This window comes from Crotalus tigris, unplaced genomic scaffold (assembly GCF_016545835.1).
Source record: "Crotalus tigris isolate CLP2741 ecotype Arizona unplaced genomic scaffold, ASM1654583v1 scf7180000018827.215517, whole genome shotgun sequence".
Classification (NCBI taxonomy): domain Eukaryota; kingdom Metazoa; phylum Chordata; class Lepidosauria; order Squamata; family Viperidae; genus Crotalus; species Crotalus tigris.
Window position 1 is genome coordinate 111,638 of NW_024097217.1, and position 14,379 is coordinate 126,016.

The 14,379-nt window shown below is 39.0% G+C and overlaps 1 protein-coding gene across 1 annotated transcript in view; it reads right to left on the reverse strand.

Annotated features, from left to right (window-relative positions):
* THBS2 (thrombospondin 2) overlaps nt 1-14,379 on the reverse strand; it is a 56,799-nt gene that overhangs the window by 26,339 nt on the left and 16,081 nt on the right. Inside the window, exons 6-13 of the mRNA XM_039356684.1 lie at nt 12,525-12,668; nt 10,163-10,259; nt 8,124-8,294; nt 7,224-7,400; nt 5,474-5,647; nt 4,237-4,364; nt 3,953-4,105; nt 1,463-1,681 (exon numbers count right to left, since the gene is read on the reverse strand). Coding sequence (XP_039212618.1) covers nt 1,463-1,681; nt 3,953-4,105; nt 4,237-4,364; nt 5,474-5,647; nt 7,224-7,400; nt 8,124-8,294; nt 10,163-10,259; nt 12,525-12,668 — 1,263 coding nt within the window. The remainder of the gene's footprint in view (nt 1-1,462; nt 1,682-3,952; nt 4,106-4,236; nt 4,365-5,473; nt 5,648-7,223; nt 7,401-8,123; nt 8,295-10,162; nt 10,260-12,524; nt 12,669-14,379) is intronic.

Sequence of the window (14,379 nt, forward strand, 5' to 3'; positions counted from 1 at the left end):
TGGGTGAGGGTTGATTTGTTTTTGGTTGTTTATTTGTAAAACTTTTAAAACTTTTTCAATAAAAAAAAAAGTATTTATGTCTTTTTGTAAACTTTCAAGTGCTAAGAGAAAGAAGCCTTAATATTGCTATTAATATTGCTAAATTGTCATAATATCAAATGACATCTACTACCTGATGTTTCTGGTAGATTCTCAAAGGAAGCCATTTAAATCTAGTTAAATCTAGCTATGGGCTGAGCTGTTGGGAAGAATATCTTCTAAATAATTTAGACTTTAAATTTATGCCTTCTAAATAGATTAGCCTAATTAGTTAGACTGTACTAATGAAAAGAACTGCCCCCCACAAAAATGAATGGTAAGTATAGATGGATATGGTATCTGAATTATGAGGTTAAGTGAAAATCTAACATTGTTTCTTAGTCATTAAAGAACAGAAATACATTCATTACACAGATTTATGCAGTTATCTTCAATCTGCAGATTATGAACATCCCATTAGCCAAAAATTTTAAGTAAGGTACAGAAAGAAAAGCAATAAGGAACTGAGTATGTTTCAAATAATGAAAATAGACAATTATGCTTTGCTCATTAATGTTTTTGCTCCCTTCCAAATTAATATTGAATCTGCAGCACAGTTACATTTGGGGCTATGCAGTTCTCTGATTGTTGCATTTGTTCAAATATTGCTTACAGATTTGTATATTTGGAAAAGTGGATTCTAAATTCTTAATAACATAAAATTTGCCAATGAAACTCAATTTAACTTCTAATTTTTTTAAAAAAAAATCACTCATGTTTCAGAGTTATGGAGTACTGTACTTCATATATTTTTAGAGAATGTAATTTCAGTTCACTTGATATTGGGCTGCATTGTACATTGGCATTTTATTCTGTTTGATTATTTTGTTTTAGTAAAAGTTATATTTAATATAGATTTTTCTGGTGTGGTATATATTTGGCTGACTTGCTGATATAATTAATTAATTAATTAACTTCAATGTAATTAATATAGGCCCCAAAACAGGAAAAGGAAAAGAACATGGAAGACTATATGTTAAAATTATAGATAGATTAGAGAAATATATCATTTATATTCTTTCTATCTATAGTGGCCTAACAAACAGTAAAAAAGGAATAATTTCCACGTTTTCTGGACTGCTCTTATTCCAGATTCAGAATTAGATTGAAGTAATAACTGAAGCTTGATAAAGCTTGATAAAGTCACTATGATAAAGCCAGCCCTCGTGGAAGACCATTTAAAAATTAACACCCTATTTTCAGTTTAGACCAGGGGTCTTCAAACTTGGTCCTTTTATGACTTGTGGACTTCAACTCCCAGAATTCCTCAGCCAGTGTGCCTGGCTGAGGAATTCTGGGAGTTGAAGTCCACAAGTCATAAAAGGACCAAGTTTGAAGACCTCTGGTTTAGACCCTTAGGAGCGCTCTACTTCATATACTTTACCTTCATGCAGTGATAAGTAGCATTGGCAGCACAGACCAGGTTACTATTGGGCCATCCATCCAAGTCCGAGTCTTCCCCACAGATGAATCCGTCACCAGCATAGCCTGTTCTACATTCACACTTGTACACAGGGTCGGTGAAATGCCCCAGGTAGATGCACTCAGCTGAACTGTGACAACTGTGTGTTTTATCTTTGCAAGGGTTGGAGGGCTCACATACCTGAAAAGCAGATCATTATGCAAATAGGACACCCAAAACTCCTGATTAACAGAACAGCAAAGAAACAGATGCTTTAATTTCCTATCAATTGTTGAGCCTTGAGCACACGTTTTGTAGCTGGATCCAGATATAATCATCTTTCATTAAAAACTTGGGCAAAGACCCAAGCAACATTTGCTTGTGGAGTTAGTACGTTAAGCGCTGCTGTCAATGTAGCAATTACGAATAAGCCTCTCTTTAACTAAAGCGTAGCCTTAAGTCAAATGACATATTCCTTCACAAGTTTATCTCTCACATCTGCAGACTTCTGGATGTAATTAAACAATATAAAATTTACTGTGAGGCAAGAACATTCAGCCCTATCCATTTCCTATGTAATTTCAGGAAAAGAGAAAGAAATTCTGGAAGGGGGAATGGTAAGCTCTTTTCAAGCCATTGCCAAAAGCGTTGCTTAGGCATGTCCATGATGTCACCAGAAGTGATGGTGACATTCAGTGTTTCATCAGGCAACCAACCAATAAATTGCTTTTTAAAGATCCCATAGACACAGCTAACAGACAACCATTTCCTTTGAATGAGTCACAGCTGCTGTTTCTACTTTGCTATTGGCTTACATTATAACTTTGATATCATACTTTTAATATTAGTTTACATTTAGAACCCATAAACTGTATAAGTCAGAAAATGGATGATGACTGAATAAAGGTAACAAAAGGTAACAAAAATCTGGGGGAAAATGTGGCTTTTTAGAAAATGGAGAGATCTTTCAGAAAAGTATATGGCTATGTCAAACAGCTTCACAAAATGGACCTTGGGGAAGGGAGGTTCTTGACAAAAATCAGAAAAAACAGAGGCTCTACATTTTCCCTTAGTCAGTCTGGCCTGTTGCTACTTCTCCTCTCCCTTTTGAAGTTGTTGTGGATATGTTCATGCAGGCACCAGAAACCAAGCTTGACCAATAGAAACATTTTCCTTTAATCCAGTATATCTCAACTTTAGCACATTTAAGATGTAATGCCTTCAACTCTCAGAATTCTTAAAAGTGGCTGAGGTTGAAAAACATTGCTTTAATCTACTTCTGTGACTTAGTATTTTAATCCATAATTTAATCTATATGACCGCTTGTGGGAACTGGGTATGTCTAATCGAATGAAGAGAGGAACTAGGAGTGACATGATAGTAGCCTTCCAATATTTGAAGGTCTGCCACAGAGAAGAGAGGGTTGACCTATTATGTGGCAGACAGGAGAAGAAGTTACAAATGGAAGCTTATCAAAGAGAGAGCCAACCTAAAATTAAGGAGAAATTTCCTATCAATGAAAACAATTAACCTGTGGGACGGCTTGCCTCCAGAAGTTGTGGAGGCTGCATCACTGGAAGTTTTTAAGAAGAGACAGGACAGCTATCTGTTTGGAATGATATAAGGCAGTGGTTCTCAATCTTTTTAATGCCGCGACCCCCAACTGGTCGTAAGTCGAGGACTACCCAACCGGTCGTAAGTCGAGGACTTTCTCTGCCTGGGAGCGCCACGCATGCATGGTGCTGCCCCCTGCGCCAGCCGAGGCGTAGCTGGCAAGTGGCAGAGACGGAGCAGGCTGACCACCGGCTGGGCCACCAGCTGGCCCAGCCCAAGGGAGGTAAGGCACCTGCCGGGCCCCACGTGCGCCAGCAACCCTCCCTGCACCCGCCGGCCTCCCACCTCCCACCCCTGGCCCTCTTTTACTTACATTTTTAGTAGTTGGTCAGCAGGGAGGGGTGGAAACTTCCAGACAGCTTGCCTTCGCTGCAGACAACTTGCAGCACCATTTGCAGAATGGGACTTTTGGCAGGCTCAGCAGGGCAGAGACAGCCTAGACAATTCCTATTGGCTTTTGAAAGCCAATAGAATTAGACTCTATTCAAGAGAGTCTATTCTATTGGCTTTCAAAAGCCAGTAGAATAAAAGGGAGTAGCACAGCTAAGGAAAAGGGGAAAAAATGGCGGACTGCGTTGTTTGGCGACCCCCGTGAAATGGTTGTTTCACCCCAAATGGGGTTGCGACCCAGAGGTTGAGAACCAGTGGTATAAGGTCTTCTGCTTAAGCATGGGGTTGGATTAGAAGATCTCCAAGGCCCCTTCCAGCTCTGTTATTCTGTATTCTCTACATGAAGACATGGCTTTGTGTCTAATTGTCAACATCTGGGCTGGTTTTGAATGTTACCTTTTTCAATTTTCTTTCTAAAACAACAAGACTTCTAGAATGTATACATGTCTCCTATCTTCTGGCACTTACCTGTTTTTCTGTTCTGGCAGCCTCTAAGCCCACCCCGTATGGCTGAGTTCCTTTGTAGCGAGGAGGGCAGGGTAAGCAGTGGAATCCTGGGTTGGTGTTTACACAACGATGGTTCTGATTGAACTTAAAGCAAACATCTGGCACGACAGCACACTGCCCCAGGGGGAAAAAGTGAAAAAAGAAGTGAGTTTTTTTTTTAAATCAGACATTTCAAATAATAATAATGAAAACCTGCATTCCCTAGGTGGAATCCAAATAATTCACACAGACTAAAACTCATCTACCTCATCAAGGTCCTCACAGAATGTTCCATTTCCCAGATAACCAGCAGGACATGCACCACAGGACCACGAACCATCGGGATAGCTGTTGCATTCTGCTCCAGGAAAGCAAGGATTGGATAAACAGCCATCTGTCAAAATGCAATAAAAGAGCATCACTGTGACAGTACTAAGAGAGAATTCATAATGAATGCTTCTGAAGAAGTAGCTTCCCGTCTTCTCTGCAATAGCTGATGTAACCTCAAAATGATAGCCTCTAAATCTGTTGAAACTGATTTTAAGGCTATTTGGGCAGATGAGGAAGAAAAACTGTTTTGCATTCTATATTATCCACCGTATTGATTTCTGTTTAGAGTGTGAAAAACGTTTTCAGTTTAAAATGTTTTGAGTTCAAAAAAAGGTTGATCTGACCTTGTAGGAAGTGTGTGGACATTACTATATTCCAAACATTATAGAAGTCAGAACAGATGTTATAAGCTGGGAAAGAGGCTGATTCAAGCTTAGAACATTTCTGGGGTGGTCAAGATAGTCATGGAACACTTCCACTAAAGTTGGAACAGCTGCTCCAGGCACAAATATTTTGAAGCTGGAAATTCAATTAAATAAGATTCTATTCTAAATTTGTCCAGATGAGGCACAAGAAAAATCGGCAAAAAATAATGGTTTGGCCTTTTCTTTTATTTCTCTTTAGGTTTTATAAATAATTACAAATAATAGACTGCATTAAAAGGGAATAAAAATTAAATTAATTAAATTCAAATGAATCAATGTCAGTATAAATCTCAAGATTTTATTGATGATTTAAAAACACATGTTGATTAGTAATTTTAAAATATTGGTATTATGTAATTGATTTGGTATAGAAATATGCCAAACATCAGCCAATGTGATAACATTTAATTAAATATGCTAAAAAATTAATTTAAATATTTTTACTCTCATTTTTTATAATTTTCTACTGATGTATTCTGACTTGTCACAGGAAAATGTCTCTGTTAACTCAATAAAGCTTTATGAACAGCTCATAGATTATTCGGTTTTTCTTTTTCTACTAAAACCCAGGGCAGCAATGCTAAACACTGTATATACAATATGAAGGGACTCATTTAGAATCCGGTGCCTTCTATATGTAAATCAGCTAATGTATCAATGAGCTGCAACTCCCCCGCCCACATATCTCACAGGGATACAGTATATTAGTTTAGAACTCATGTGACATTCCAGTATATTCCATATTCACCTATTGGACAATCCTGTTTATTGCACATATCACGTTGAATGACATCGCCTGCACAGGCCTTTCCACCATATTGAGGTTCTGGACTATTGCAGAGACGAGATCTCTCACGAATGCCCCCACCACAGGAAACTGTGCATCCAGACCATGGAGACCAAGGACCCCATCGACCATTGACTGGAAGAAGTCAGACAATGAAATTTTAGCATAAGCAACAGAATTCAACCAATAAGTGTCTGCAGTAACCACACATATTTTAACTGGTCAATTCATTAGTACAATTAATATAAAGCTCCTTTTTTTTGTCTTGTCAATATTCCACAATTTGCATCCTCAAAGGAACTCACTAATAATATACCATAATTCACCAATCCCAATGGATAAAGTGATCCTGAACTGCATTTGATGTAACTGTAGTTAAAACACCTATAGTTTAATGGCATTTCAGAAGAAAAATGTAATGAAGAAAAAATGCCCATTTTCTATTAAAGTAAATTAAACAAGTCACGTTAGATAGCACTAAGTTATACTCAAAATTTATCTCTAGCTATTGTTGTTGACATACAGTGGTTATTATTGGAATAATAACACTGCACACTAGGACTATGCACATTTCAGTAGTGATGCAAAAAATATGCTTAGCGCCTCACGTCAACCCAGTATCTCTCTTGTATTCATTATGCAACTTTTTCTTTTTCAGACTTCCATGTGAACCTAAAAAAAGCAAGGCTGATGCACAAGAATGAGTTTACTAACTCTGATGCCATGGGCCACCTTAAAAAAAAAAAGATAGTTTTATTTGTGGAAGTCTTCTATGCATTTAGAAACTCTGGTAAATCCACACTCTAAATCAGGACTTTTCAACCTTTTCACCCATTGTACCACTTTTAGGATATGGCAATATCTTAGTACACCAGTCACCTAGCAAGGTGTCAAAAACTTGATGACCCCCCAAAAGGAAAAAAGTGATAAAGTACAGGTAGTCCTCAACTTACAACAAGTTGCTTAGTGACTGTTCGAAGTTACAATGGCACTGAAAAACGTGCCCCCCAAGCCACAGCCGAGCAAGACACCTGCCTGCCCACTCGGCAGTGCTCTTCCTCCTGTCCGAGGCTTTCATTGTTGTGAGCATTTCTGTTGAGGATTGGAAGTGGGGGTGGGGTGGGGGGTGTTTGGTTTTTATTCCCCCCATCTGCTGGGTGGTTGCAGCAGACTTTGGTCACTTCACATGACCCTGGGACACTGTGACCGTCATCAATATGAATCAGTTGCCAAGCATCTGAATGTAAATCACAAGACCCTGGAGATGCTGCAACATTCCAGCTGATCAGTGCGTCTTCTGTGCTCAGCAGAAGCACCAGGATCAGCGCCGAGCACCAGCTGGAGCCTGGCGCTGATCCTGGTGCTTCCGCTGAGCCCTGACAGCCCTGCAGCTCTATCCATCTGTTGCTCAGGCTTGTGCAGTGCTGCCACCGGTTCAGCTCATTCCCCTCCCCCGCTACCACTTTTCTAGGATGGTCGCGTACCACCTGCCAGGTGCCAATGTACCACAGGTGGTGCCCGTACCACTGGTTGAAAAGCCCTGCTCTAAATGTCATGCAGAGCTTCTATCAAAGAAGATGCTGTCCTCTGTAGAACATGTAGATTTTGAACTCTTTCATAATACCCGTGGAAGGCTTTTCTGCAGGCCGTGCTTTTCACGCCTAGGCATATGGCCCTATTACAAGACAGAGATTCCAGTCAACAAACTCACTTGGACATGGGTCCCTTTTGCATTCTTCAGTTTCACGTCCACCTCCTTTGCAGCCTTTCCCACCCATCTGTGGGATTGGGGAATTGCAGAGTCGTATGCGTGTGATATTGCCTACTCCACAAGTTACAGAACAAGAAGACCAAGGGGACCAGTGACTCCAACCGCCATCTTGACGTACTGATCAAGAGAAAGAAAAAAATAATAATGAACTTGCATCCTCAGCCCCAAAGAATCTAAGGGAAATTCCAATTTATTTCTAGGCGTATATAAATTGGTTTGTAATTCAAGATATGATTATAATTATATCTCTCACTGTTCCAGCTATATCAACAAATTGCACACTATAAACACCCATCTGGGTCAGACAGAGCAATATTTTCACCAGTCAATTGCCACTTGAGCAATTCCCTCTTGGGGAAAAATAAAGGGAAAGATAAAGGTAAAGTTTTCCCCTGTTCAGTCATGTCCAATCCCAGGGGGCAGTACTCATTTCCATTTTTTAGCTGAGGTAGCCAGCATTGTCTGCAGACATTTACATGGTCCTGTAGTCAGCATGGCTATTTGCCAAAGATGCACAGAAGAGGTACCTATTTACCTACTAACTTGCTTTTGAACTGCTAGGTAGGCAAGGAGTTGGGGCAAGTAATGGGAGCTCATGGTGCTCAGGTCTCGAACCCAAGCTTTCCAGGTGATAAGCACCGTGTCTTTAACAGGGGAGCTATTGTACCCCCTAAAAATACTGCAAAAAATTAGATAACTGTAAAGATATTTAGGACTGACCATACCTTAAAAAGTGATTAATCTCATGGTACCTCATCTTTATCCTTCTTTTAAGATTAATCCCAGATTTACTGTCCTTTTATTTGGATGCAAAGTAAAATAAAGCATTGTAACACTCACTGCGATTGTCACATTTGCCAAGAGAGCAGGTCCTGGTCTGAATGGATGGGCCTCGGCAAGTGTTGCTGGTGACATCACATGATCTTCCTCGCTGCTGGGTTCCAGATCCACATGTGACTGAGCATTCTGTCCACTCTGACCAGGGAGACCAGCCTTCCTCTCGATCGTCAGCTGCAAATCAGGAGACATAAATACTCTGAGACTGTCCGGTTATTTACAAATATTAGCCTGCCGAAATTTACAGATAGGTTAAGATTCAGAAGGACAGAAGATGCAAACAAAGCTCTGTAGAGTGCTAACTTTCCAAAAATGGCATGCAGCACAAAGCCCAATGATACGTGGTTATTATTGTACAGCAAGTTGTGGTAATTTAGTTTATCTCATCTCTGTTTAGTTCTAGATTCGTAGAGATTGCCGTTGTTTTTTTAAAGTGGCCTTTGTAAACATCACAGAGGATAGTTTCCAAAACATCCCTTTGTTTTGATTTTGAATTAGAGTATGAATCACACATGGAGGAATTCTCAAATAAACAACACCCCTACTAAAAACTGAAGTAGAAAGGCCCAGTATGAAGTTCCTATTTAAAGGCTATACCATTTCAAATTGCAGGGTTTAATTGAACCAAGAGCAAAAATCCTCCCGATGCCAACAGGACAAAACATACGTTGCAATGTCATGCCACAACTTTCACTTTTTTATGTGCACCCGTAGTGCTGCACATGAGTATGCAAGGAGCAAAGTTTGCACTGAGACATCATCCAGCTGGAAGTGAACAGCCCTCTTGCACTTCCTTTTGATGCCATATAGTATTCCTACTTCTTCAGAGACTTTCCACAGTGAAAGTAAAATATGTTTGCGATATGAAGAGCTCGAAGAGGAGAAAGTAGTAATGACTCATGTATTGCTGACAAAATATATATTGTAATACTGATTCAGCATAGTTAGCAATCCCTTTTAGGCTGTAAAAAAAAGGCAGAAAGGTGACACTTCTCTTCTGCAAGCTTTGCCCAACAGCTTTTGGATTTTGCAGTAGAGGTTGATTTGTTTATGACCAGGATCTGCATCAGGTGAATCAGGATAAACAATCAACACTTTTGAAGAGAAGGAAAAATGGCAAATGAGACGCCTAATATACAAGCTTTACCACTCTTCAGCTCTCTTTGAATTTGCTGTGTGATAACAAAGATAACTTTAGAACTTAAGCAGAACAGTACTGGACCAAATCAAAGGCCTGCAGAGTCTGATATTCCTTATAGTCTTAAAAACAAATTATAGTATACCAAAGGTCTGTAGAATCTATCAAAAATTTGCAATACGCTCAATGCTCAATTGTGTCCCTGTTAGTGGTGTCCTTGAAGGATCAGCAGAACTGTAATTGGCTAACTTCACCCAGATGAAATCAAGGAAGACCGAGCAAAATGCATTACCTATTTAGCTGAATCACTTTATTATACTTTACTATAATAAAAGTATTTGAATAAAGCACAGGGTTAATCATCTCTAATCGTAAATAATACATGATTTTTACATACTGATTAATAATTTCATGAGATTAAAAAAAACACTTTTATTGCATTCTGTTAAATGAGGTTTGCTTATCCACTGAACTGACACTCATAATTGCAGCTGTATCATTAAATATTACCTAATAAACAATACAATCCATGCCTTATATGGCACAGCAAGAAAACACAAGCAGTCAGTGCACCTACAGATTTAGGAGGTTTTTCTTTCTATTTGCTGTCAATCTCTTTGGAGGAAGAGACATGGGAGACAGCTGTAAACTGGTTTCCAAGATCTCAGAAATTTGAGGCTACTATGATTTCTTGGGGTGCAGTATAACCCAAGAATATCAGCAAAAGAATATCAGTAAGGATCCTTGCTCTTCATTTGGAGAATCGCCATTTTATTTCATTCTGCACTCATTTTCCTGTGTGACCACATTTATTCTTTAGTTATTGAATTGCCATTTTTTGCTTATCTTGAATACAATGATGTGAAGCTGCACTACACAAGTTGGGAAAATGTAGCATACTTACTGTGAGAGCAGACAGGACAGCACTCGCCATCAATAAAAGTTGGATGGACACAGTGCACAGGTGGGCATGTGATTTTATTGCACACCATTTTAGAGTTCTACATGCAAAAAAAAACCAGGGTCAGATTATGATATAGAAATGAAGTCAACTAAAGATATCTCTTTAAAAAAAATTAGAAACATACAAAATTTTGAAACTGAATTGGGTAAGCTGATTTTCTTTTTGATAAAAAAGATATACCAAATGATATAAAATTGAATTTGCTATTTTCATGCAGTAGCAACATATCTCCAATGAGATATCACTCAGTACTCATGGTCTTGGTCAAGAGGAGTTATGTTTCCATCCTGGTTCTTCTGTTATATTCCTCTCAGTCACAATCTTTGTTCTTTAGTCTACATCCAGAACATCCATGGAGTGTGAGAGTAAAGGATAAAAAAAAGCCAAGTTGGCAAAATACATCCATCATGATGCAAACTTTTTGTTCATGTATCAACAGATGTATAAAAGAGGTGGGGCTTTAATTGCATGCACCATCTTGCTTTTTTGGCACCTTCTCATTCATGTTGGATGAGTTAGATGGGGAACAGGGAAAGAGGTTCAGGATAGCAATACTCTAGAACAGGGGTCCTCAACCCCTGGTCCGTGGACTGGTACCAGGCCATGGCATGCCAGAACTGGGCCGCACGAACAAGCAAAGCCCCATCTGCGGGATGAAGGCAGCACACAAAACCACACCCCCTCCAGTCACAGAAAAACCTCTCTACATGTAACCGGTCCCTCGTGCCCAAAAAGTTGGGACTTCTGCTCTAGAATCTGTCAGGATGCATATAGAAGGTTATAAGGTTATAGCTTTAATTTGGCAAGATTCTGTCCATTAGGTACAAGCAAATAAAGGGCTAGAATTTGATTGGATCTCATTGTCTCATCTCTGGGCTTGGGCCTGACATATACATGTTCTTCTTCCTATCAGCTCCCAAAGTACCATTTTCCATAGTGGATGTTCTACAAACGAAGACCCTGTTGCACACTAGGTCACTGAAGATGGTAAACAAAATCTCACAGCCTGCCCATTATAAGAAGTCTAAGAAGGCAAAATGTTTCATTTCATCCTCACTTTGGAGCTTCTGAGCTTCTATTTCTACGTCCACTAGTATGGTGGCATGATAAAACTAAAATCTTTTAGTTTCATCAGTAATGGTAATTGACCCAAGTATAAAGAGGCATTTCTTGATACCACGTTCCATCACTTCTATAGAATGAGGATGATGCAGAAAAGAGGAAGAGCTGGGTTACTAAAAGGTGAAGAGTATAAGGAGAATTAGGAGATGATCTTCACTGTGAAGGTTTTCATCATAAATGATCTTCATATAAAGGAAAACAGTCTAACAAGGAAGAACCCTGCTCAGCTTATCATACCAAAGTTAAGATGCTATATAATTCCAGTGGCCCAAGTCTGGGATCTATTGCAATTATTCCTCAAAGACTTTCACATGGCCTGGATTATGAACTGATCACCATTTTATAATTAAACATTGTATTTCCTGTGGAAGAATTCCTACTTTTTGTTTGTTTAATTCAATTTATATGATTGATCATCTCACCATAGTGAGTCTGGGTGGCTAACAAATTAAAAACACAACCAACAATGAAAATAAAATATACAATCAGCAGCCACAGTTTTTTTAAAAAAACAAGCAAACAATTATTTGCATAACCATCTCTTGGATAATAACGGACAACCCAATGTCAAAGCCCATGAACATAGCTATTGTTAGGGCCAACCTAAATTATGGGGGGGTGATGTTCCACAGGGCAGGTGCAATAACAAGAAAAGCTGTCTATGGGCCCCATAACCCGCCCCTTCTGCTGGATCTAATAAAATGGGTAGGAATAATTGGGAGAGGTAGTCCCACAAATAAATTCCTGTTCGTGGTACCTTAGCATTTGATTAAGGTTTGAAATAACAATCTATCACTCCATGAGCTAAATATTAAATTTGGAACTGGCTATATTCTACGCAATGGGATTTAGAGCACAATTAGTATAGTTAGGATTACAAACTATCTTTACCCTATTAACACTTGTTGTTCAAGATCCTACATAGCACACTGGAATGGGTTGTCTTGTTATTTTTTTTTTAAATGCATCAATTAAATTCCTTCTACATTCCTTTGCCTGTGTATGGAAATAACAGTCCAGACCAAAAATCCAATCTTATAAGCAACAGAAATGGAAGTTTATTAAGACTGTCCATTGGTGATTTTTCATTCATCCTGCACATCAATGCAGACTTTAAAAACATATCATGATTGAAATAAGGAAACAGTGTATAGTTTGAAAAGAGTCTTAAAAGTCTCACCTGGCAGCTACATTTTGTACAGCTGTCCACAACCCAGTGTGAGTTATTTGCAAATTCACGGCCATCTTGCCAGCAAGCGGTCTGGTTCTTGAGGGTTTTGTTGGGACCAAGCAACTCTGATACAATTTTGTTATTCTCCTCTGACTGTACAATAAAAAGATGAACCGTTACATCATGAATACATCATGAACAAATAAATGTGAAATTTGACCTGCAATTAGTTTAGAAATGCAAAATACTTAGAAAGGACATTATTTGTACCCAGCTAATGCATCAGTCAAAAAGGAAGCAAACAATTCAATTGCCATATTTTTGGGGGGAAGGATGAGTACAAATATCAATTAACGTTACAAGTCATTCCTGCAGTAAGTTCTATTCTCCAGTAGAACTTTATTCAGTACCGGATTCTACTCATCTAACAGACATTAGACCACTTCAGATCTATTTCAAGGGTGTGGAGAGTGTCAGTGTAGTATGATACTTCAGGTCCTGGAAGAGAACTAGGGATGTCCAAATGGCTTTCAGCCAGAGAAACTAACTGGATGACCCATTTGTTCTCAATCCCACCTACTTCAAAGAATTACTATTAGAGGAACAAGATAAGGGAGAGCCTCATGCAAGACAGTTTCTGATATGGGAGGAAAAGAAGAAATAAGTCAACAAGCAAGCAAATAAAAATGTGTGGATTTGATTAACAGCACAGAGTTGGCTATAATGTTAACTATGATTCAAAAAAAGATTGAAGCATTTTGGAATGGGCATAGGTTTGCCAGCTGAAATATTTTCCTATCACCTGTTTCCAAAGTATATGCCAAATGAATAGAGAAATGGGCCAGCAGAAGAGCCAAAAAAGAATAGATAAGAATCAAGGTAGAGTGGAACTTAACTGCCTCTCACCAAATTCCAACAGGACCAAGCAAAAACAAGAGAAAAAATTCTAAGTCATTTCAATATTCCAAATCCAATGAGATCATCTCTTACAATCAACTTTCTACTCTAGCCTGGAGCCGCATTACAGACACATCCAATTTAATCACCCTAATGTTAACTTGAACGCCAATTTGGTGTCGTGGTTAAGGCATCAGGCTAGAAATTGGAAATCTGTCAATTCTTGTCCTGGCTAGGGCATGAAGCTGGCTAGGTGACTCTGAATCAGTCACTTTCTCTCAGCCCTAAGTATTAAGCAATGACAAACCACTTTTGAAAAATCTTGTCAAGAAAACTGCAGGAACTGGACCATGAAGCCTACAAGAATGGGACAAGATTGAAGACAAAAAAAAAAGTGACTCAGTTTAGTCTGGGTTTGGCTATTTAATTTACATGTCGCTAAACTCATAGAAAATTGTGAAGTAGGTTATTCTGTGATTTCAGTGAATTGAATTCAAGTATGACCAAGTCTGGAACCGCCTACTGTGAAAAGCATGGTGCATTCATCATATATTATATTACATAGTCTATGGCTTAGAATCAGCAAAGAGGAACTTCTTAGGTATTATATATTCTAGAATAGAATAGCTGGAAGGGACTTTGGAGGTCTTCTAGTCCAGCCCCTTGCTCAAGCAGGAGAACCTATACCATCTTAGACAGATGATTGTCCAGTCTCTTCTTGAAAATTTCCAGTGATGGAGTGCCCATGATTTCTGGGGGTAAGCTGTTCCACTGGTTGATTGTCCTCACTGTCAGGCATTTCTCCTTAGGTTGCTTCTTTCTTTGATCAGTTTCCAACCATTGTTTCTCATCCTTCCCTCTGGTGTTCTGGTGAACAATCTGACCCCCTCTTCCTTGTGGCAGCCACTCAGATACTGGAATAGTGCTATCATGTTTATCTAGTTTGAGGGTGGGAAAGAAACTGTGC